Here is a 25,567-nt window from a genome sequence, read left to right as displayed (position 1 = left end):
AAAGGTGAAGCTGCTGCCGCCGCAAAACGGGCTGGTTCGCCGATAACGACAGGTAAACAATCTCCTTGACGACTGGAAGGCGGGCGAGTTAAAGTGTCGTTTTCTCTGCGATTTTACCAGAAACTGGGTAAATATCACATTAGTTCAAAACTAGAAGGTCTTAACTTTATTTCTAGACTGTCAAACTGATGTATAAATGGACAGATTTTTGAGAAATCGTGATTAAAGTTTTTGTTGTGCGCTCAGATTGAAATCCAAGATGGCGGACGAAGAAAGTTCGGTCCCGGCCGAAGAGAAGATGGAGGCGACCCAGACGGCAGGGCCCGAGGGTGCGGCGGCCGAGGTGCCTCCAGCCGAAACCGAGGGACAACCCGAGCCCGAGGCCCCCGAGACAGGGGACCAGGGGCCTACAGAGGCCGCAGATGGTAGGTACACATGGGCCCGTTGGGGGAGGGGGGTCTTGTTTATAAAAAGACTAGCCGTGGACGACTCTGTAACCCTTTTTGCATGATAATGCCGGGTACATAGTCGTGGAAAGCACCATAGGCCAAAACCAACCTTTGCCGTGCCGGGCCTCATGCAACGGGCCGGCCCCGTTTTTTTGGTGTCGCTGGCTTCCTAACGCACTCCCCTGCCGGGCCGGGGGGATAAGACCCTAAACAAACGCAGCATTTAACCACAACACGGCCTCGGAGCACGTAACTCCATACAAATCATCGGCGATCGACGCCATATTGAATGCAGGAATCGGTCCGCAAAACAGGCCGGACCCTGAGTTTACGACAGTTATTTTCAACTCTCCAACGTTCAAGCTGCAGGTATGTGACGTAATTTGTCGTAAACTCAGGGTCCGGCCTGTTTTGCGGACCGATTCCTGCATTCAATATGGCGTCGATCGCCGATGATTTGTATGGAGTTACGTGCTCCGAGGCCGTGTTGTGGTTAAATGCTGCGTTTGTTTAGGGTCTTATCCCCCGGCCCGGCAGGGGAGTGCGTTAGGAAGCCAGCGACACCAAAAAACCGGGGCCGGCCCGTTGCATGAGGCCCGGCACGGCAAAGGTTGGTTTTGGCCTATGGTGCTTTCCACGACTATGTACCCGGCATTATCATGCAAAAAGGGTTACAGAGTCGTCCACGGCTATAAAAAGACATACATGTACTTTATAATGCATGATTTGTTGCCAGAGTTCTACGTAACTTCTAGTAGCCTTGGCAACGTCTTGTCATGATTTGTCATCGGCAGAAGACTGTGCATAAATTCTTGAACAATTTGTAGAAACCTGTGGAATTTTCTTAAAATTATAGATACATTTTACATATACATTAAGCTTCTCTAGGATCACATCAATAGTGGTTCAGTATCGACAGTGTGGTGTTGATTATCTACATCCCTTCATTTCAGGAGCTGAAAAAACAGAAGAAAAGCCCGAGGAGGAGAAACCAGAGCCTGAGCCAACAGAAACCGAGGGAACGAAAGAGGCACCAACAGAAGAAAAGCCTGTCCAGGAAGAAGGAGGAACGACAGAAGAAGAGAAACCACCAACCCCAGCAGCCGGCAGCCGACCTGCAAGTCAAGCCGAATCTGCTAGGGGGCAGAGCAAGCCTGCCACTCCAGCAGGCAGTAAAGCTGGGACTCCACAGGGCAGCAAACCCGGGACACCCAAGGGGAGCAGGCCCCCCACCCCTAAGGCCAGCAAGCCCCCCACCCCCACGGGGAGTCAGCAGGGCACCCCCCGGGCCGGGAGTAGGGAGGGTAGCGCACGGGCGAGTCCAGCAGGCGAGAAAGCAGGCAGTCGACAGGGCAGCGCAGGGAAGGAAAGACCAGGCTCAGGTAGTCTCTTATTCTATTACTTTTTATAGTACATCCAGTGCCACATATGCCACAATTTTGTCAGACACACAGACTGTTTTCGCTTGTTTTTGTTTTTCGATTTAGTGTTTGAGTCAGTACGTGTCATTTGTAGTCAGTGAGTGAGTTTTACACAGTGTTCTTCCTGGATTCATTATAATTATGAAATACAACAAATGATCATTAGTCAGTAAGAATTTTTACAATAATTGTGAGTAAATTGAGTAAACTACAGCTAAGTTAAAGATAGGAACTTTTAATTCTATGTAGAGCGTAGACGGGCCACTCTAATTCAATGTAGCTTAATCAAGAGGATTCCTTAATTCAGCTAATACGTAGCCATCTCTCAAAACTTAGCGTAGAGCATTGTCGGGGACCCCCCCATGCAGGCCCCCTCTAAGGCATGCAGAACCAGGTGGGAGGAGGCAGTTTTCTTACGTGAGAGCCCTATATATTACACGAAAGTAATAAAACTATTTGCCTTCTTCCCTAGGAAAAGAACGACCCACCAGTGGTACGGATCGGCCCCCAAGTGCAGGCAAAGACAGACCCAGTTCTGGTACTGCGAGGCCCCCTAGTGGAAGGAGCAGGAAGTCCAGCGCAGCCTCCCAGAAAAGTGCCCGGGCTGGTAGCGCTGGGGTGAGATTTAAATCCTCTCTTGAATTGCAGACTTTCTATATAAAAAGCCTGTATTGTTTTCTGTGGTGTGTTGGGGTTCTGCCATGTTAGATTTTATGCACTGTATTGTCTCCGAGTTTAAATGTGACGTCTTATTTCTGGTGTTAGACATTTAATTATTTTGCAGTGATTTGACTGTGTTAAAACTTTTCCTTCATGCATACAAGTTTATACACATGATGGAAAATTGCTGCTTATGTGAAAAAAATTATTATACTCTGGTTCACTACATAGTGGAAAATTATTCTGGACTTCAGAATACAATTGAAGCTCTTGATACTGTACTGGTACGTAGCATCTGTCTTCTTTGTCATGACCAGTGAAAGAGTAGATCAGTACATCAACTGGTTCCAAATCATTTAAATGCACTTTCAACGTACAACTTGTGCTTAAACTAAAAAATGTATCTTTCCTTTCTTCTCTGCCCTTACAGAAACCTCCCAGTGGTAAGGCCAGCCCCGTTGCCCCCGGCGACCAGAGTGTGGCAGATACCAAACCCCCCACGGTGGGGGGGAGGCAAACCCCAGTCTCCCGCAAGTCGGAAACATCGGAGGAGCCCATCCCCATTGATGCATTGGTATGTTCCAATATGTCTTTTCCCCAATATACAAATGTGGCATGTTGTTACCACACTGTGTAATGCATTGGGTGCACAGCTCCAAATTTGGGTGCACTTAAAAGGTGCACATGGCATCGAGTATTTCGAGCCCTGGTATCTGAATGTTGTACCATTTTCCCTAGAACATGGTGTGGTCGTTTGGCCTGAACAAGCGGGTTCCAGCGATCAACATGACAGATGAGCAGCGGAGACTGGTCCTGTACACGTGTGCTCACACCGCAGTTCTGTACGACTACAGCAGCAACACGCAGAAGCTACTCCAGGGACATGTAAGTACGGTCTCACACCGCAGTTCTGTTCCCCCAGTGTAACATGATCTCTAGCACCTGTGTAACATTATACCCCCGTTTCCCCCAGTGTAACATGATCTCCAGCACCAGTGTAACATGATACCCCTGTTCCCCCAGTGTAACATGATACCCCTGTCCCCCTAGTGTAACATGATACCCCTGTCCCCCCAGTGTAACATGATACCCCTGTCCCCCCAGTGTAACATGATATCCAGCACCTGTGTAACATGATACCCCTGTCCCCTAGTGTAACATGATACCCCTGTTCCCTAGTGTAACATGATCTCCAGCACCTGTGTAACATGATACCCCTGTTCCCCAGTGTAACATGATACCCCTGTCCCCCTAGTGTAACATGATACCCCTGTCCCCCCAGTGTAACATGATATCCAGCACCTGTGTAACATGATACCCCTGTCCCCTAGTGTAACATGATACCCCTGTTCCCCAGTGTAACATGATATCCAGCACCTGTGTAACATGATACCCCTGTCCCCTAGTGTAACATGATACCCCTGTTCCCCAGTGTAACATGATCTCCAGTACCTGTGTAACATGATACCCCTGTTCCCCAGTGTAACATGATCTCCAGTACGTGTGTGAGTGAGGACAGACGTTGGATCGCCACAGCAGACAGTGGACAGGACAGCATGGTCATCGTGTGGGACTCGTACTCATGGTAACTCGATATCTTTGTGGTAACACAATACCATATAGTGTAATGCAATACCTCTATCATTTCTCCATGTCAGGCCCTGAGAAAAAGTTTTGGAAGCTGTAGTAGTAATGCTAACTTATAACTTGAAAGGTAACATTTGCAAAGCAAAATGCATTAAATTTTTAACTTTGCATATGGACTGCTCTGTTACATTTTGTAAGTCTTACTCAAACACATCCATATGCTAGACGTAAGTGTATTGTGACAGGAGTCTAAATCCACCCTGCTACATGTATAAAATTGCAACATCATGTACATGTAACCCAACTCTAGTTACCATGGTGACAGACGTTTGATTCAGGTCGTTGACCTACATGTAATTTGTTTGGAGAAGAAGAAACAGAGCATTTTATTGGTAAAAATAATAACAGTTAATCTATATACTATTAAAAGGATGTCAGTCCAAATCACCCGACAACACTGACCAATCTTGTTGCTTCCTCCTGCCCACAGCATCCCGGTCCAGACCTTGTTTGACCCCCACGTGGGGGGCGTGACTACCATGGCGATGACCCCTGACGCTAAGTACCTGGTGACAGTGAGCGCTGCCCAGACACAGGTGAGCAACTTTCTACCACCTACAGTCATGACCACAATGTACATCATTCTATACTAGATTATATTATGAAGCAAATTTAAACTCCAATTTCCAACACAACAAATTGGACTCACCCAAAGTTTTGACTGTATAACTCCAGTCTTTGTCAAAGAATGAAGGAATCTGATATTAGATGATAGTTGTATGTTAGTTTCATTCTAGCCAATTGTTGGTTTCGAAATAGAGATTGTAGGGGTTTACTTTTAGCTTATTTTATTTGAACTTTTGCAAATTTAGCTTATGTGTAAGAATTTGTGCTCCACATGTTATAAAACTCATGAAATAGACACAGTCACAATTATCCATCAAGCCCTCAGGCTCACACAAATCTTTCATTGCCAAAAAGCAGTTACTCAAGCAACTGGATATGATTTTGGAACGTCAGACGTTTCGGCTAGTATCCACTAGCTTTCGTCAGTGACAGACTGGAAGACTGAAGAAATGCAGGTTTATATGTACAAACTATTGATTGATATGTAAATAGCATGAAGACAATCAATCATATCAATCAATAGTTTGTACATATAAACCTGCATTTCTTCAGGCTTTTTTCAGTCACTGACGAAAGCTAGTGGATACTAGCTGAAACGTCTGACGTTCCAAAATCATATCCAGTTGCTTGAGTAACTGCTTTTTTTGTGTATCTTATTACCTGGATGTCTAACCTTCATCGACAAATCTTTCATTGGTTCGCTGTTTGCAGACGGTAGCGATCTGGGACTGGACCACGGAGTCTGAAGGGCCGATCTGCCAGGCTGAGTTGGACCCGGCGTTCGGACACCAGAGCTACATCCTCTTCAACCCTGAGGACCCCACCGAGCTGGTCAGCAACTCCGAGTCACAGGTCGTCTTCTACTCATGGGTGAGTCAAAGGTCACAGGTCATCTACTCAGGGATAAGTCAAAGATCACATGTCATCCTTTGCTCAACCAAGTAGGCCATCTTTTACGTGTACATGACTTGTACGTCTTCTACTCCACTCATGCGTAAGTGAAAGGTAACAGGTCATCTTCTACTCATGGGTAAGTCAAAGGTCACAGGTCATCTCATTTGTGTCAAAGGTCACAGGCTATCTTCTATGCAGGGGTTACAATGAAGAACAGTGTGATGCTGACATGTATGTTGTTGTGGTTGTGTGTTGCAGAAGGGGGGGAATCTGGAGTACTACGCACCGGAGCTGGATGACACCGTGAGTAGAGTCTGACACAACTCTCAAACTATTCAAACTTAAAAATAACTTTTGAGAGAATTTTTCTTACCTTACTCAAATTGTAAGGTACCATTCTGACAATAAACCAACATCGATGTACATGATTGTATACATACCTACCTTGGTTCTTCCCCAGACGTTTAACCGTGCGGTGGGTCAGTACAGTCAGTCCATCTTCCAGTCCAACTTCGGCACGCGTGCCTTCACAGCCACCAGTGTGGGAAACATCGTGGTGTGGGATAGCAAGAGGCCCAGCTCTGAAGGTACTCTACATTTACTTAGTGTATTTTTACTTTCATATGCAACCATTGTTAATGTATATTTACTCATTTCATGGCCAAATTTTAGAGTTTAGTTGATGTCATTTATATGGCTAAAATACATGACAGAAGACACTGAATTGCGCACTTTAGGACACTATGCTACATTTGTACGAAGGATAGCTGAAGTATACAACAAATTGTATGCTAGCTGAATAAAAATGACAATACCATACTTTTTTTATCCTTACAGACTGTTGCTCTCAATTGTTGATTTACATAAAACTTTTTTTTTGTGCCTGTGTAGCCCCTGCCAACAGTAACGATGCCACGAAGAAGGCCCTGAAGCTGGTCAGACTGCAGGACCGAGCGATCACCGTTCTCACAACCACTGACAGGTCAGTCTGACAGGTCTGACATGTTTACAGCCTTCTCAGCTCATGAGAAATGTCTCTAATCTTGTCTGTTCCTAGGCTTCATAATTACCTCCATGAAATGTGTCATGGAGGTTATATTTTCAGTTGCGTTTATCTGTCCGTCCTTCCGTCTGTTGGTCAACAAGATAACTCAAAAACGCCTGGATGGATGGGTTTCATACTTGGTGTGTTGGTAGGGTGTGACGAAAACTGGAAATGATGAGATTTTGGTCCCCATAGTGGCTTCCCTTGGTACTGCAGCGCAACTTCCGGTTTTGATATCTCACGATCTGGACATGCTAGGGTCATGAAATTTTGATGGAAGGTAGCTCCCGTGCTTGGGAAGAAGTCATATGAGTTTGGGCCCCCTAGCGGCTTGTTCTGGAACTGCAGGGCACTTTCTGGCGAAATGTTTAAAAGCCAATAAGTCCAGACAGGAACAACATATTTTCATTATTTTTGGTGTGTAGGTAGCTGAGAGAGAGATGTACATAATTAAATGAAAATTATGCCAATGAGGACTGTATTTGCATAATTAATGAGGAAATTCTATAATTACAGTGTTTTACATTATACTATGTAACCTATGGCAGGCGGAACTTCAACAGATACTAATTATGCAAATGATGACCTAATTTGCATAATTAATGTGAAAATTCTATGATTTCGTAATGGTGAATGATGAGAATGTCATACTTGGGACATCTGTAAATTAATCAAAAGTTAACATACATCACGATGCATATATCATGTTAATGCAGAGGTCATTTGATTCAATTAAAGAAGAAATTTACATTTACATATCAAGATCATATTTCATGGAGGTATGAGATCTCGGAATTCTAGTTATATAGTCTCATTGTTTGACTATTGGGGCACCACAGATGATCTGACAAACACTGAACAGTTTTTAACTTTACTTTATTCATCAAAAACATTGTTGCAGGCTGAAACAGCCTGAATTGTGTTGTAATTTACATGTACATTCTCTTCAACACAATCAGACCTTAGGGACTGATGTTGGGAGAACTTGGCAAGCAAACGATGACCTTTTCCCCTTTGCTCTGACCTATGACAGGTACATCGTGACCGGCGACGTGATGGGGCACGTGAAGTTCTACGACGACCAGCTGACTATGATCAACTGGTACAGCGACTTTGACCTTGGGCCGGTCAATGCTCTGTCCTTCATGTATATGCCTGAGTTCAGCACCGAGTGAGTATCGACCCACCGGAGATGGTTTCCTTTCTTTGTACTTTTGAAATCCAAAATAATTATTTTAATTATTCTATTAGCAAAAATCTTTATATACAATAATACGAAGTCCAACAAAGTGAATTTTGAATCCTTTCTTCCATGTATAAATTTCTTTTAAAAAGTTGAATACTATTATATTACTGCTAGAAAAGGAAAAGTGGAAAAACATCTGGGAAAATGGGGCTCTCTTGGTGATTAGTACTGTTGTGGTAAACTTTTAGTATGGCTACTTTTGTCTTTTTCTTTGTTTGACTGTTGACCTTATTTGTTTATATTTCTTGAGATGACAAATTTGGTGTTGATTTGTAACTGGGTGGTTCCCACTTTATGTTATTTCTTTGTTATTAACCCAAATAAAAAAAATTCTCAAATACATTGTAGAAACTGTTAGAGTAAGTATTCCATGGGGGTATGGCTGTGAGATGTTTGATCTGTTGGTCCCCCCCCAGTGTTGCTGAGAGTAGTGGGTTCCCGCCTGACGCCACCATCGCCGCCAGCAAGTTTGTTGTGAAGGACTTCATCGTCGGCACGGCAACAGCGGTCATGGGTCACGTCAGGGCGGATGGAACCATTCTGGATGTAAGCACGGGGGTGGAGGGACTTTTTTTTTACAAGGGAGGGAGGGAGAGGAAAATTTGAGGAATGTGTTGAGTGGGAAACCAGTTTTTTTTGTGTGTTTACCTGAAATTTGACTTGTGACGCTGGTATAACATCTGTGTACATAATATCACCAGGGTACATAATATCGCCACCTTGAGAAACAGTGTGCTTAAAGACATTTTTTACTGCAACATACTTTAGGTATGCACTCCTTCATACCTCAAATGTAGGACCTTGCAGTAAAAATCTCTTTAAAATTTAGATAGTACTTATACTGTTTCTCAAGGTGGCGATATTATGTACCCTGGTGATATTATGTACACAGATGTTACATACTTAGGCATTGCTACAATGTTACATGTAAAATGTTACAATGTTACATGTAAAATGTTACAACATTAATGACTCTCAAAGACCATTAGTACTACTGTGACAACAAGCGGTTACAGTACAACAATTGTTGCAAAATGGCCACAGTTGTGTGTAACAAATTTCTATCCCCTTTTCTGCCTCATCCATGGCTACCCAGGAGTGCTTTTTCACTCACAAGGTAAAGTCTCCAGCCACTATACAGTAGAAATGTGGCAATGTGTGTTTTCTTGGGTGGGTATGACATTTGGGTGGGTATGACATTTCAGCTAGTATTCACTAGCTTTCGTCAGTAACTGAGAGACCAGAGGAGAAATGCAGGTTTATAAGCACAAAGATAGGGAATACACCGTGTTGTGTTGTACATGTGTGTCCCAGGTGTTGAATCTGACGTGAGCTTGTGTTTCCCACCTGTACAGGTGATACTGCTGGAGCATGATGCAGCTGTCCATGCCATTTGTACCCACCCTACAGAGTAAGTCTCATCACCGCATTAAGTCCTCCCCGCAACCCTTAATTTAAACCTTGGTCGCATATGGCTGTGTGGCCCTTGGGCAGCTAGGGGGCTAGTCCACTGGTAGTGGTGTGTGTTTAACTCCCATACTCCTTCTTAAATGCAAAGTGCTCAAAGCAGAGAAATCAGTAAGTACAATTTTTTAAATCGTTACGTTTTAGACGTTCAGATTTTGTTGAACTGGTTCCTTACTGCGTGCCGCATGACCAGCAAGGCTCAAACAGCAGCATTTCACAACAGTTCAGGCATCTGGCAGTGAACTGTATAACTGCATGTTTGAAATGTGCTTGGACCATGGTGTATTGTAACATTTTTGTAATCTGTATCTGTATCTGTATAGCCGGTAAAACCACCTTTTGGTGTAGCACACCAGATTCACAGGCACGTGGCGCGGCGGCAGCTGGTTAAATTACACCAATCGACTTGTTACATCTAATATTATAACTCTGGAACATCTATCTCTAGACTTTGTTTAAAGCTATCTATTGACAATGCCCCTACTGTTCTTGGTGACAGCGAGTTCCACTCTGCGATAGTTCTAGGAAAGAATGAATTGATTTCTTGAACACCTCAATCCTTGGTTGATAACTCTGGTACTTAAAGGCATGGCTATTTCTTGTTCCTGTATCCTGTAATAAATGACTCCCATCCCACCCAGGCCCAGACTGTGTATGGGCAGCTACTCCGGCCTGCTGAAGATTTGGGACTACGAGCGGAAGGAGGTCCTTGTGTCTCGGCAATTCGAACGTGGTAACATGATACGCTGTGTGGCCTTTGACCCCACCGGACTGATACTAGGTGAGTTTAGCTTGTTGTTGTGTTTTTTAATTGATTATTTATTTATTTATTTCAACACCAAAAAGCAAACCTTGCAGCAGGGATGAAATCCCTGAACTGGAAGAGTTTGCGTACAGAAAAAAAAGTTACTTTCATCAATAATAGAGGACAATCAATATAATACAATCCCTCATATACACTTATCTCTATAATACATAAAAAAATTTGTACCAAGCAAAAAAAAACTATATACAGATGAGGTTTAGGAAAGATAAAACTAGTGATGTGACAGTTCTTTGTTATAGCCCTATTTTTCATGTTTTATCATGTTTAGGCCACGCCGACTTAATTTTATGGATGACATCCTCTGAAGACCCCCAAACTAGTGCGCGCGGGCGAATAAAAAAAATTCTGGCAAAAAATAAAAGCTGGTATTGTCAATTTCATTTGGTGCATGCAAAAAAAAATTGTGCCCAGTTTTTTTAGGTTGGGTGTACCATGTATTATTTAGTGAAATTCGTTGAGTTAAAATTTTACATTAACTCAAAGACTGGAGGCACAGTTGTAAGGCTGATTTGAGTCAGTCTACAGGAAACTTGCTTTTCACAACAGCAGGGAAAGTTCATTATATGCGTGCGTCAGTAGCCTATCCAAGTATGCCTGTAGGGAGACCTGTCTTCCTGATTTAATTATGCAGTGGAAAATAACCGCCATAAGGCCAAACTGACTTAATTTCATGGATGACATCCTCTGAAGACCCCCAAACTAGTGCGCGCGGGCGAATAAAAAAAGATTCCAGCCAAAAATACAAAATGATACTAAACCACAGGAATACAGAGCTGGTATAATAATTATTGTGAATTTGTGGCAGTACTTAACGACGTATACAACAAGCCGGCACATGCATGTGCACCTTAGTGCCAGTGGAGTGGTTGATGAAGTCCTAGCCTGGGGCTTTCCTTCAAAAGGAGAGATATTTTTAACAGCCTCATCCTGTGTGTATATCAGTGTTGTTATTACATGTAAGCTACTTCGTGACAACACGTTTTCCTTTTGAGTACTGCAGGTCCTATCTGCATTGTTGAAATGTTAGGGATTTACTGAATGAGATGAAGAGTAAATTGAATCTTTTGTTGCGGCAGCAGCAGTGATATGCTGCCGACATATTATGAAAGCAATTTAATATCAGTTAGAATTCTAGTCTCTCCAATATGCATATTATCAAGGCTTGTCCCTGAAATGTAGTCAGTGAATATATAAGGCTGTATAGGGGCAGAGGATTCAATAATTATTTCATGGATGACATCCTCTGAAGACCCCCAAACTAGTGCGCGCGGGCGAATAAAAAAAGATTCCAGCCAAAAATACAAAATGATACTAAACCACAGGAATACAGAGCTGGTATAATAATTATTGTGAATTTGTGGCAGTACTTAACGACGTATACAACAAGCCGGCACATGCATGTGCACCTTAGTGCACCCAAATTTGGAGCTGTGCACCCAAATTTTTTCTGTGGGTGCACTGGGCGAAAAATAGAAAATAAAAACAGGACTAGTCTAGGCATCCTATTATGACCCAAAATGGTATGATAGGAGCCATGAAGTCAACACACCAGGCTGATTCAAAATTCAAACAATGAATTTTGAACTTTTAATGATACCACTGCATTGAAAGATGGAATAACTGTAATGACTAGGAAGAAAAGGACTGTTTTCAACTGTTCAGGGCAAAATATGAGCATTTTGCAGTAGTTGATTCTGAATTTTTTTTTTTTTTACAAATCAGAAAATGAAGCAGGCAAATCCGTTAACCAAGAAATTAAACTGGTGTGGCCTTATGTTGTCAGCAATGTAACTGTTTACAACACAATTCGGGGATCGAACTAAATATTCTAAGGGTGTGCAGCCTCGAATGGAAACGTGAAATAAACTGTGGTTAGTCCCCTCAGCTATCCATTAAATACGCAGACTGAAGAATACTGTAATTCCTGATTTTTTTCCCCTGTACTGTAACAGACTTATATTCACTGTTTTCACTGTCACTTCTGTACCGTGGACTTACCATTACAGTAATACATAACAATAATTTCTGCACTAAGTATTCCTTTTTCCTGCACCTGTCGCCTGACAGTGAATATAATAGTTCTGTGAACATGTCCATTTTTCTCAGACCGTAAACTTTTGCTACCGTGAACATAAAGTGAATTACAGTAACTGTATTCAATTTGCTGCCAGTGGAGTGGTTGATGAAGTCCTAGCCTGGGGCTTTCCTTCAAAAGGAGAGATATTTTTAACAGCCTCATCCTGTGTGTATATCAGTGTTGTTATTACATGTAAGCTACTTCGTGACAACACGTTTTCCTTTTATATTATATGTCATTGAGTACTGCAGGTCCTATTTGCATTGTTGAAATGTTAGGGATTTACTGAATGAGATGAAGAGTAAATTGAATCTTTTGTTGCGGCAGCAGCAGTGATATGCTGCCGACATATTATGAAACCAATTTAATATCAGTTAGAATTCTAGTCTTTCCAATATGCATACTATCAAGACTTGTCCCTGAAATGTAGTCAGTGAATATATAAGGCTGTATAGGGGCAGAGGATTCAATAATTATTGTGTTTAGGGCACGGTATTGGAAGATGGAGCCCATCCCTCCCCTTCCACTGCCTTTTACCTCCCCAACTGAAGTCAGGTACCCATTTTACAAGTAGGTGGATTGAGGAAAGCTGTACAAAGTGCCTATCACAAGGACTCTAGGAGGGCCTGCAAGGGGGGTCCTGACAACGCTCTACGCTGAATTCGGAAACCTCTCGATTACGCTTTACGATAAATTCCATGTGGCCACAACGCATTACGTAGAATTAAAACGGCGAATACGCTCTGCGCAAAATGCACCAATTACACTCTACGTTGAATTGGCGGTCCGTCTACGCTCTACGGAAAAGGGCTTGCGGGCCCCCCTCTAGGTTAAGCCATGCGGGAATGGTGGGGATCAAACCGCTGACCTCTCTGCCCAATTGATCCATAGAACAACTGTGACCTGCTAAAGCTCCCAAATTTTGAAGTTGGACTTGGCTTCTGATGTAATTGATATTTCTGGACAGGGCTAAATCAGTAAATGTAATATAAAATTCCATTTAATCTAAACTACTAGTATAATCAGAATAATTAATACCTAATTAACACCATAATTAAAAACAATGAGTTTGAGCCATTCAAGTTTCATATCCTTCTATGATAATATTTAATGTGACACAAGTGCAAATTACATCTTAATGTGTTGAGCATCATTCTAGTATATAATATACATTCAGGACACTGTGCATATTTTTACTATGCCATGCATATGATCTAAGCCTACTCTAAACTACATATAATTTTATGCACTACATAATTATCATAATGATTTTATACACTGCATAATACATTTCTAATTTCATACACTACATATAATTTTATACAGTATCTGCTTTTGTTAAGCTCTTCCAACACAGCACAACTGGGATACAATAACATTAAAATTTTGTAAGTTACAAGCTGCTAACTTAAAGCACAATTACTCAGTATGCACCTCATTGTTATCACAGTCACAGTAAAATCATGAAATACACAGTGTACTAAAATGCCATTCTTGCCCCTGATGCAGGGTGGACATCTGGCATTTTGTTGTTTTTGTGTTTGTGAAAAGTTTCTGAATCGCGCTTTACACAGTTCAGTCTATTTCCACAATTGTTGGCAGGACGACCTCTCTGCCTCTTGAAGGCTTGTACGGTACTCGCGTCCTGCGGTGTGTATGGATTTGACGTTTTTTCGCGGCAGACTGTTCATCTGGAGCCAGACGCGGTGTGTCTTGTCCCTCGGCTTGGGCAGGACCTTCCTGACGGTTTCCTACCGCAGACTGTTGATCTGGAGCCAGACGCGGTGTGTTTTGTCCCGCTCCGCATGCAGGGCCTTCCTGACGGTTTCCTACGGCAGACTGTTCATCTGGAGCCAGACGCGGTGTGTCTTGTCGCTCTGCTTGGGCAGGGCCGACCTGTATCATTGGGATGTCTCCTGCTCCAGCCTGGTCTTGCTGTGGGTCCGCGCGGTTTCCCCGTATGGTGGTGACAAGTGTCTGGTAGACGCCCGTCAGTTTTTGCCAGATTGCGTTCCTTAAGTCCGGCATGCGGATGAGTGTTGCTACGGGGTTGATGAGTGAGTTCAGACATAGCCCCACAACTACATATACTCTGTAACTATTAGGGCAAACATCTGGGAGACTTTTGCAGACTGCATAGAGCACGAAGGGTACCAGCCAGCAGACGAATGCCACCACTACATGAATCATCACAGTCCTTGCCTTGTACACCCTCTCTTCGTATCTCCTCTGCGCCTCCTCTTGCGCGGCGTTGTTTTGCCCGGGTCCTTGTGCCTGGGGGCCCCCTGCAGCTGCCTGCTCGAGCCTTCTCTTTTCTCGTCGTCTGATTGTCACGTACACGCTGATGTTTGTGAACAGCATGCCGATGCACAGCAAGAGCAGTATGGATGTAGACATGATGACAAAGGACAGGGGGTACCATCCCAGGCAGATCCCCGATGTGAGGTTTTCCATATAGAGACAATTCAAGCCCATGTTAGGTGAGAAGGCAACCACTGTGCAAACAATCCATGAAATACTCAGACCTACAGCTGCGTACAGTTTGGCACTGCCAGCATGGTTGTGGAAGATTACAGGATACATTACAGCAACATAGGCATTGATAGACAACAGAGCTAGAGCTGATGCTGAAATCATCTGACTAAATATGATTAAGCTGATATGAGCTAACATGAAGTCATACGTTACATTGTGTCCGGCAAGATGGCCTGTGCGGCACAGAAGTCCGATGCCTGCGAACACATCTGTGACTGCCAGATTTGCCAGAAAGATGTAGATGGACGTTTGGAGTCTCGTTCCTATGATTGCCAGAAGTACAACATTAAGCATGATAATGAGAAGTCCCATCAGCCAGTAGACAACGTCCAACCCTGTTGGCGACCTGTCAGGGTACTCATGCATGGAGCAGGCTTCGTGGACTTGATCTAGGGACACATTGTTCTGTAAATGCCATCTGTAGCAGGACACCAAGTTTCTGAAATCGGCAGCGGATGTCTCTGTGGGCACCCACGGGTCGGAGCTGTTGTTAAACATGCTGAGGTTGCTTCTAGTCATCCGCAGTCTCAGGCAGGGAGTGGGGAGGTTCCCAAGTTCAGTGGACGGCTCTGCTGCACCGGTTGGCTTGTTTGTCTGGACGAGAGACGGCTCCGGCAAAATTCTGCAGCTACCTGCACCTCGCCGCAACAGGTTTGGCTCTGGGCGGAAGCGCAGAACGTCACGACTGCGCTTGCTCAGTGCGACTTGCGTAAGCTGTTACCACGAGCAACACAGGATGTTGACGTGCGCAATATCGTGTGTCTTGAAAAGAGTTCATGACACTGGACAACACTGCTACAGACATAATTGCTTTATCAGCAGGTTATCTATTTAATATGCAGAGATTTGATGTCTTCGGCTATATATAATATAGGACCGGTGGCTTGTAATACCTTCAAAAGGACTATTTCCTTGTGTAGTCCTCGGTTATGCCTCGTTGTATGTGTTTGGACAGAAAATTCTTTTGATGACATGGTTTGCAGATACTTTGATGAAATTTTTCATTTTATTTCGCTTGATTGGTTCTTACTGTTGCCTTGCGGCAGTGCAGGAAGTTTACGTGTGTGTCTTGAAAAGAATTAATGGCTTCAAATTCCTAACATGTTGGGCCACTGCAGTGACGTCTTAATTGCTTTTATTTAGTAGCAGGTTGTCTATTGATGCTATAAGGTTGATACTCCCTTCCTACCAACCCTAATTTTTTCAGGACTGAAGCTAGGAAACACAGCTGTTACAATAAATTCACATTTTTTCCTAGGCCTGAAAGAAATATGAGTAATGATATCATCCTTAATGCTTCTTTTCAAAGGGGTACTAGTATATTGGTTACTTACAGTTCTTTGTTTGTCACATATAATTTTCTGAGTGGCTTTAAAAATCTTTTAGTACTTATCTTTTTTGTCATAGTTACATGTTGGGTTCGATTGTTACATGTATGACTTTTTTGCGCATAATGTAGCATTTACTTGTATATCAGTACTTGTCCTTTATATCTATCATTCTGTTTGTTTTGTGAAACTGGTGCCCAGCAGGTGTGTATATGTAACAGTTTCCTCCCCTTGTTTATTCAGCGGCAGGATTCATGGACGGAAGCGTGCGCGTGCTCGACGCTCTCACGCTGGACGACGAGGTTAGCGAACCGTTCCGTTACGCCCGAGACTCGGTCACCCATTGCTGTTTCTCTCACGACTCCAACTTCCTCGCAACAGCGGTAAGCCATTTGTTTGTTTGTTTGTTTGTTTATATTATGTCTTTACCTTCCAAGAAGGAATTTTTTTTGTTTTTTGTGCTGCTCTGTTACGCTTGAGACTGCAAAAAATTTTTGTGCAGTCCTAATTTTTTAAGTCGGGTGCACCAGTGCACCTACAATGTATTCCCAAAAATGAATTTCAAGCCCAGCCAATTGTTATACAACAATAAACCGATGCTGTAGTATGTTTGGGCTTAAGACCATGAGATATTTTATTATTGGTGCCATTCCAAACTCCCCTGTTGCATTCTGCTTCGTTCCCGGATGGACTTCAGATCTGCTTTTAATCCACCGGTGATAAACCTGAAAGTTTGGAAAAGTTTTTTAAAGTGTTAGCTGGTGTGTAGGTGTTATACGGACGTCATGTCGCCATGGCAACGAGGAAAACCTTGTAATCACAGGATATGAGGCAGTTAAAAATATCTCCCAATTCGAGGAAAAGCCCCAGGGGACCTACATGTACATGTATAATGGACCTTTTCACTTGAAGTGAATTGACAGGTAGCTCTAATTGACATCTGGCGGGTGGTCCTTTGAAGGAGAAATGAAGCAATTAAAGACTGGCGATTAGGTGTACATGGGAGCCTGAGGCATCAAGCCTCTTGATACTGTAATTCACTTTATGTTCACGGTAGCAAAAGGTTAAGCAAAAGGACATGTGCACAGAACTACATTATTGTATATATTCACGGTGGCCACAGGTGCAGGAAAAAGAAAGTGCAGGAATTATTTGTTAACTGTAATGTTAAGTTCACGGTACAGAAGTGACAGTGAAAGCAGTAAACATAACCGTTACAGTAGAGTGAAAAAGTCAGGAATTACAGTACCCTGCGGCTCTGGCTATTACATGTTCCAGTACATTAAATAATGCAGTTTTGAAACCTTTGACTTCAAGGGTGACTAACTTGCACTAACTGTTGTACAGTACTACACTGTACGTTATGTAAAAATATGGGCATTTGGAGCCTGAAATAAACAATAAATATAAGATGAAATAAAATAAAATAAAAAATTAATGTATTTCATCATATAAACATGAATATTTAATATGTTTACTGCAGGAAAACATATTGTTTTTGCTCAGTCTCTTCTTCTTCTTCCATTCCAAACACGGACCTCTGACCTGGCCAATGACCTGATTTATTGATGTCTGTCACCATGGTAACTGGTGTTGGGTTTCAATTTTATAGCGACTCCTTTATGGAGACTCCTGTCACCATGTATTATATGAAATTGTGAAGAATTAACAGAGCAGACCATACATGTATGTGAAGGTAAACATTATGCATTTGCTTTGCAAATGTTACTTTTCTAGTTTGATGTTGTGTGATTCTATACTTGTTCACCCAGGACGCAGACTTCACGGTGTCGGTGTTCCGGACGGGCAGGGGTGCGGAGGAGGAAGCCTGGGTGTACCTGGGTCGTCACCGGGCCCACTACAAACTCATCGAGTCCCTCATGTTTGGCATGGAGCTGGACACCAACCAACCCCGGCTGCTCTCCCTGGGCAGGGACAGGGTCATGGTGAGTACACCCACGTGGGTCATATAGGCTGGGTTCACATCGTAGGGACAGGGTCATGGTGAGTACACCCACGTGAGCTTTATGATGTCATGTCCAACATCTGAAGAAAACAGACAAAAGTTGATGCAATCCATAGCTTCCAAAACGAATGTTTTGCTACCTCACTCAAAATCAGACATCTTTAATATACTCCTTTCATGTCCTACTCAGATATTAGTGTACGTTGGAAAATTCATTTATGAATCACTACAAAAGTGACACCATATTGTAAATAGCTGACATATTCCCTGAATTACAAAATGTAATTACTCTTCCTAAGAAAACACAATAGATTAGCTTTAGGCCACACCAATTTAATTTGTTGGTTCTCGGATTTTTTCAGAAAAAATATGAAGCGACAGGGCGAAAACAAATAAAAATAAAAACAGGTCTAGGCATCCTATTATAGCCCCAAATGCTACAATATGAGCCATGAAGTCAACAAAAAAGGCCGGGTTAAAATTTAAAGTATAAATTTTGAACTTTTAATCAAACCACTGCATTGATAGATGGAAAAAACTGTAACAACTAGGAAGAAAAGGAATTTCCTCAACTGTTGGGGGCAAAATATGAGCATTTTTGAGTTGATTCTTAACCAGAATCTTTTTTTTTTTTTTTGCAAATCAGAAAAAAATGAAGAGGCGAATCCGAGAACCAACAAATTAAATTGGTGTGGCCTTAGTATCATTATGGACTAGCCCGCTAGAATCATATTGTAGTATTAGTTAACTTGTGTATGTACCATTGTTGTTTCTTTGCCATACATTGTACCAGCTACAATTGTTGAGCAATAAAGTTGATTTGATTTGGTTTGCTAATAGCACTGGCTGATTACAGGGTTTAGATGCTTCCATAGTACATAATGCGTAATCATAGTAAAAAAAACATGTATATCTGCACCTATCAGATAGAATAGAAAAGAAATTTGAAAAAAAGAAGATGAGTTCTGTATAGCCTGGCTACAAAACCTATGATATCTGCCTGTTACTTGTCTCGACAAAAGAAATAAATTAAGGTTTGGTGACCAGGCTATAAATTCTCTGTACCTCTCCTGTCACTTTCGTACGATGTCTCCAGGTTGAGCTGATCTTTTCAGCTAAGACATTTACACACCCACATTATATATACTCACTTATTAAGTACCTCTAGTTCTATGCCTAGAAGTGGTCAAAAATAATTGACCTTGCACTGAGCGACTAGCCTGGGTGCCATCCGATTTGTATAATGGCTACCTCGAAAAATATAACAATTCAGCTGCACCCAGGCTACTGAGCGACACCGTTAAAATTAGTCTTATTTTAAAACTTTCAATTTCTTAAATTCCTTCCCATCTCCCCCCCCCCCCAGGTCGAGTACGACCTTGGGAACAGCAGTAAGGATGACCTTCGGCTGTTGAGCCAGGACCGGATCGAGCAGTCGGCGGTGCCGGCCTGCATGGCCTGGTACCCGCCTGTCACCAAGGAAAGCTTTATCATCACCGCTAACAGCCAGTACAAGCTGAAGCTGTACAACACCACCACCAAAATGTGTCGCAAGACACTGCTGGGGCCAACCTACGGGGCACCAGTGCAAAAGTGGGTTTGTTTGTTTGTTTGTTTTCAAAATAATTTTTAAAAAAAACCTAGAAGAGTTTCATCAGCTCTCAGTACAAACTTAAGCTGTACAACACCACCACCAAAATGTGTCGCAAGACACTGCTGGGGCCAACCTACGGGGCACCAGTGCAAAAGTGGGTTTGTTTGTTTGTTTGTTTGTTTGTTTGTTTGAACAACAAAAATGAGACACGCCTACAGGCGTCTGGGGGTTTGTTTATTTGCACAGCAGAATAAAGACTCACCTATGGACTCCGGTACAGAAGTGGATTTGGCTTGTTTGTTTATTTATTTATTTGGTTATTTGCACTACCAAAGCAAGACCTACATGTACCTATGGGGCTCCATTGCAGGAGTGGGTTTGGTTTCTTTGTTGGTTTGCACAAAAAAACAAATTAGACCAACCTATGGGGCACCCGAGTGTGCAGAAGTCAGGTCTTCTTTTGTTTGTTTGGTTATTTGTATCATACAACATAGTTCCCTAAGGTGCACTTGAAAAGTTGATTCAAATTGGCAGAACGAGTACTAGTGAGAGTTCTTCTGAGCTTGATATATATAGAATACAACACGGGGTATTCCGTATCGCCCGAGGTACCAGCCCGACCGCGCGTCGGATCGCCCGACGGCCGAAGGCCGGAGGGAGATCCGATCCGCGGGAGGGCTGGGACCGAGGGTGATGCGGAATACACCGTGTTGTATTTTATTTATGTCATACCCACCCAAGAAAACACGCCTTTCAATGCGAAATGAGCGAAAATTTGGTGCCCCTAAACCCAAAAATGCAACAACGTCAATTCCAACGTCCGAATTTTGTATTCGAAATTCGAAAGCGGTGCACGCGGTTAGGCCGAAACGTGCTCTAACTATTCTATGGAACATTTGGAAGGCCCGGGCCGTACGCGTAAAGAACCCCCGGGCAGTACCGCTAGTTATCACACGGGCCGGAACACCCGTATCGAACGTAATCGCGGCCCAGGTAGGACATAAAATATTGTACCTTGCCTTCCCTGTCCAGAGTTGCTGTCCTCCCCACCACTGGTTCCCCCATCGAGTACAGACACCTGGCCTACATCACCACCGACAAGGTAGGCAAACATCTGACCTTCAATTTGGCACTTGACCTTGAGACTTGTCCCTCCAGACGTCAAATAAAAAGTCAGGACGTGATCATGCTGGTATCTACTTTGACCCAGCAATGTTAATGAGCTTAATTTTTTTAATATCAATCAGGTCGATCAAGATTAACTAGTCTAAGATTGGTTGATATATCAAGATTAACTGGTTGATATTAAATAGGTTGGTTTGTTGATATTAACCAGGGTGGTTGTTTGATATTGACTAGATTGGTTGATATTAACAAGCATGGTTAGTTAATATTTCCCAGGTTGGTTTGTTGATATTAACCATTGTGATTTGTTGATACTAACTAGACCGGTTGATATTAACCAGGTTGGTTTGTTGATATTAACTAAACCAGTTGATATTAACCAGGTAGGTTTGTTAATTTTAACTAGACTGGTTGATGTCAACCAGGTTGGTTTGTTGATATTAACTAGACCGGTTGATATTAACCAGCTTGGCTTGTTGATATTAACTAGACTGGTTGTTATTAACCAGGTTGGTTTATTGATATTAACTACACCGGTTGATATTAACCAGGTTGGTTTGTTGATATTAACTAGACTGGTTGATATTAACCAGGTTGGTTTGTTGATATTAACTAAACCAGTTGATACTAACCAGTTTGGTTTGTTGATATTAACTAAACTGCTTGATATTAACCAGTTTGGTTTGTTGATATTAACTAGACTGGTTGATATTAACCAGGTTGGGCTGCACATCCTGCCTGCGGACGGGAACCCGCACAAGGCGATGGCTCTGATCGCTCACCCGACTGGCGTGGCGAACCTGGCATGCTCGTACGATGGGAAATACGTCTTCACAGCCGGCGGGGATGACTGCACGACGCACATGTGGAGCGTCAGCCTCAAGTAAGCATTGGACTGTCTACATTGTATCCTGTGAAATGCTAGCCTGTGTTATGCAATTTCTCACCGTCGGGATGATTGGGCCTCAAAGCCTGTGTTAAACTTAAACCATCTCTCAACAGAGTTGATATATCTAGCCTGGGTACCATCCGATTTGTAAGGGCAGCCCTGAAAAAATTGCCAAATGAATGAGTGCATGAATGAATGAGTGAATAAGTGAATGAAGGGATATTAAGTAAATGAATGAGTGAATGAATGAATGAATGAATGAATGAATGAATGAATGAATAATGAATGAATGAATGAATGAATGAATGAATGAATGAATGAGAGTAAATAAGAATGAATAAGTAAATGATTGAGTGAATAAAGGAGTGAGTGAGTGAATGAATGATCAAACGAATGAATGAACAAATGAACAAACAAATTGCAAGACTAAAAGCCAGCTGTTTCAAACAAATGAATGAATGAATGAACGAACAAACGAACCAACGAATGAACCAACGAACCAACGAAAGGCTAAGAACAATCTGTTTCCTCCGCAGGTCCCTTGACGCGGCGTGCAGCCTGGGCGGCGAGAACCTGATCCCGTTCTACGGCCTGCTGGACGGCGGACGGGAGGGCGAGTTCTTCCGCGAACTCGAGGACTACTTCTACTACGCACAGATCAGGAGGTAGAAACTTTATGCAGTCACACCTGTACAAGTGACCACCTATCAGGTCAAATGAGAACTGCAGCATTCATGTTAACTTCTGTATACATGTATTTTACACAATGTCATGTATTTTTGTGGCCCCTGATTTTACTCTGTGCCATGCGTCATGTTCAATGATTGGGTGTAGGATGGCAAGAAGCTATCATGGCTCCAGCCCTTTGTTATGCCTGTTCTGAATGAATGAATGAATTTTGAACTTTTAATGATACCACTGCATTGAAAGATGGAATAACTTAGGAGGAAAAGGACTGTTTTCAACTGTTCAGGGCAAAATATGAGCATTTTGCAGTTGATTCTGAATTTTTTTTTTTTTTTTGCAAATTAGAAAAAAATGAAAACCAAGGAATTAAATTGGGGTGGCCTTGGCCAATTGATAAAAAACCATCTGTACCCCCATGCAGCCAAGGCGTGGACGCCACGGTGGACCGGGAAGTGTCGACGACCGTTCCGCTGTCGGAGGTTCCGTACGTCATGAGGGCGCTCGGCTTCTACCCGACGGAACAAGAGGTCAGGGGTCACTTCATTACGCAATCTGTTTCCAAGGGGGAGGGGGGTGGGGCGATGACATTGCTGTGAGGGATTTATTTTTGTGTGTGCACTTTTTTGTTGACCTGTTTTTCAGCATTTTTTTCTAAATTACAGAATATTATGATGTAATAATAATGTTATTTTACCTGAATGTCTACACTCATAATTTTTTTACCTGTTTGGAGACTATCTATTTATTTACCTACATGTACATGCAGATGTTTTTTTACTGAGTTAGAGACAAGGTTGTTTATTGTTTACATTGCATGATTTGTCTGTTACATACTTAATTTTTATTTTTTGACAGCCATGTTTGTTTATTTGTTTGTTTAAAGACATGTTTTAACTGTTTACAGGCTTATTTGTTTGTTGACAGCTATGTTTGTTTATTTGTTTACAGATCGACGACATGCTGAATGAAGTGAAGTTCAGTAAATACGTGGAGACGGGACAGTATGTCACGCACATCGACCTCGGAGACTTCATCAAATGTAAGTTATAACTGAGTGCCTGAGTAAATGAGTGCCAAAAGAATGAAGAGTTAAGTAACAGAATTCCTCTTTGGCTTGCCTGCTATATTTCTGTGTGTGTGTGTCTGTGCATTGGTGTGTTTGTAGTGAATCTGTACAGTACTTACACACACACACACAAACCTACACATAGTACATAGTTACACATGTTGTCCTTGGTGCTGAATGGCTTTCCACTGGTTTTAAAAAACTTCAAGCATTTTGGGCTTGCCTGTTTGTGTGTGTCTGTGTGTGTGTGTGTGTGTGTGTACAAAAAACACTGCCTACATTCACTAAAAATTCATTGTTTCATCTATTCATTCAGCATCCATATGAGCACATGTTGTTGTTGTTGTTGTTGTGTTGTTGTTTACCTGTTGAAGTTTGTGTTGCCTGTTTGTTTACCTGTTGACTGTTTGTGTTGCAGTGTACATCAACCACCGCCCTGCGTTCGGCCTATCCCCTCTCGACCTGCAGAAGGCTTTCGAAATCCTGGGGATCGACTCAGTGGATGGACCTGCTATCGACCGGGGCAGTCTACTGGATCTTCTGCAGAGCAAAGGTCTGTTTGTTTGTTTGTTTGTTTGTTTGTTTGTTTGTTTGTTTGTTTGTGGGGATTGACTCAGTGGACGGGGCAGTCTACTGGACTAATGCTCCAGAGCAAAGGTTTGTTTGTTTGTTTGTTTGTTTGTTAAGCCACTTATGTGTTGCCATAATGTTTTGTCATGTCTTGTGAGCAGGGCAAGCCCTTTAGACACTGCCGTGGCTGTGAGGGTTGAACAGCCAAACCATATAAACATCCCTCTTCTTTGCCCCCAGGAGAGCATATGACAGAGGCTGAGCTTGCAGAGTTCCTGACCACGCTGATCGGGATGAACCCAGAAGGGGGCAGCTCCGAGCTCGGACCGTACCACTCCGACGGGGGGGCCACCGTGCTCGAGGACGCCCTCCCCGCCGACTTCACCGCAGCCTCCTTCGCGGCCGACGTTCTCGGGTTTCAGCTGTACGCGACCCCGACCGCACGACCTGCGACCGCCAGCACGGCCAGCAACACTGCGGATGACCTCTGAACTTTTCACCTCTGACCTATGAACCCATTTCAACTGCTTATATCTTTGGCTGAACCAAGGAAATAGTTGTTCAGATGAATTCTAGAACATGCCGATCAACCTCTGACCTATTAACATCCGACCTTTGAACCCATTATTTCAACTGCAACACCGCAGATGACCTGACCTATCAACCTCTGACCTATGAACCCATTATTTCAACTGCTTTATATATCCTTGGCTGAACCAATTTATTTCATTGGTTATGAGTACGATGAATTCTACTAGTCACTGCAGTTTTAAACCTAATTTGTATTTCAAAGATGAAAATTTTGCCAATTCAGCACTAGAAAATCAAGACTGTAAATACTTTTGTTTTTAGATTAAAATATGAATACAAAACCACTAAAAAAACATATGGCTACAATGTATATTATTACAAATAGTTGTAATGGCCAAACTTGTTTCGGGACACAGTTCTATCACAGTCTACCACTTACTAATAGTCTAGATGGAATTTCTGAAACCTGATGTATTCTATAGTATTATACTGTACTGAATTCTTGTTACAAGAGATTAATCTCTAGTCATTCAATGGTTGTGTTATGTATATATGTGGTTGATATTTTTGCACAGTTTGTTTGGGGTATACTGATATGATGAGTGTAAATATCTTAATCATGAAGTCTTACATTGTACAGAAGAGTTTGGTGCACTAAAAAGTGAATAAATCTGTGTGTGCTGCATGCTTGTTTGTTCGTTCATTCATTCATTCTCAAAATTGTCCCTTCATCTGTAAATAATTTCATCAGGTTGGTAAACGAATGAATTTATTTTTTTATTAGCAAAGTTCTTTGATCACAACCATTTATTTTTCACGAGCCGACTTTTCGATGACCATCTGTCATCTTCATCAGGGCAATTCTGACTGGTTTACTGTGCACTGACACTAGATGTTACTTGGTGCATACTACATGTATGTAACACCTTTAGTGCACTATGCACCAAGTAACATCTAGTGTCAGTGCACAGTAAACC

At 42.5% G+C, this 25,567-nt stretch overlaps 1 protein-coding gene across 1 annotated transcript; it reads left to right on the top strand.

The window, feature by feature from the left end:
- The first annotated feature begins 21 nt into the window (after positions 1-21).
- Positions 22-25,275, top strand: LOC109482749 (WD repeat-containing protein 66-like). The gene is made up of 26 exons (XM_019785583.1): positions 22-127; positions 247-425; positions 1,403-1,831; positions 2,343-2,488; positions 2,961-3,104; positions 3,269-3,415; positions 4,012-4,115; positions 4,608-4,713; positions 5,456-5,614; positions 5,897-5,941; positions 6,099-6,225; positions 6,530-6,620; positions 7,717-7,854; positions 8,346-8,475; positions 9,285-9,340; positions 10,038-10,177; positions 16,406-16,545; positions 17,935-18,108; positions 19,495-19,721; positions 20,755-20,824; positions 21,567-21,730; positions 22,273-22,401; positions 22,845-22,950; positions 23,372-23,462; positions 23,908-24,042; positions 24,300-25,275. The coding sequence occupies exons 2-26, from the start codon at positions 260-262 to the stop codon at positions 24,548-24,550; spliced, it is 3,615 nt and encodes a 1,204-aa protein (XP_019641142.1). The 5' UTR covers positions 22-127; positions 247-259; the 3' UTR covers positions 24,551-25,275.
- Positions 25,276-25,567: the final 292 nt, after the last annotated feature.

Source organism: Branchiostoma belcheri, unplaced genomic scaffold (assembly GCF_001625305.1).
Source record: "Branchiostoma belcheri isolate BF01 breed outbred unplaced genomic scaffold, Haploidv18h27 scaffold60, whole genome shotgun sequence".
In the NCBI taxonomy this organism is placed as follows: Eukaryota; Metazoa; Chordata; class Leptocardii; order Amphioxiformes; family Branchiostomatidae; genus Branchiostoma; species Branchiostoma belcheri.
The sequence above is the reverse complement of the archived record's forward strand: the minus strand, read 5'-3'. Positions and strand labels throughout refer to the sequence as shown.

Excerpts from the sequence above, each read along its gene's own strand:
- LOC109482749 (XM_019785583.1), top strand. The coding sequence starts at position 260 with ATGGCGGACGAAGAAAGTTCGGTCCCGGCCGAAGAGAAGATGGAGGCG. Across the intron at positions 2,489-2,960 it reads CCCGGGCTGGTAGCGCTGGG|AAACCTCCCAGTGGTAAGGC; the intron begins GTGAGATTTAAA and ends CTGCCCTTACAG. Across the intron at positions 4,714-5,455 it reads TGAGCGCTGCCCAGACACAG|ACGGTAGCGATCTGGGACTG; the intron begins GTGAGCAACTTT and ends CGCTGTTTGCAG.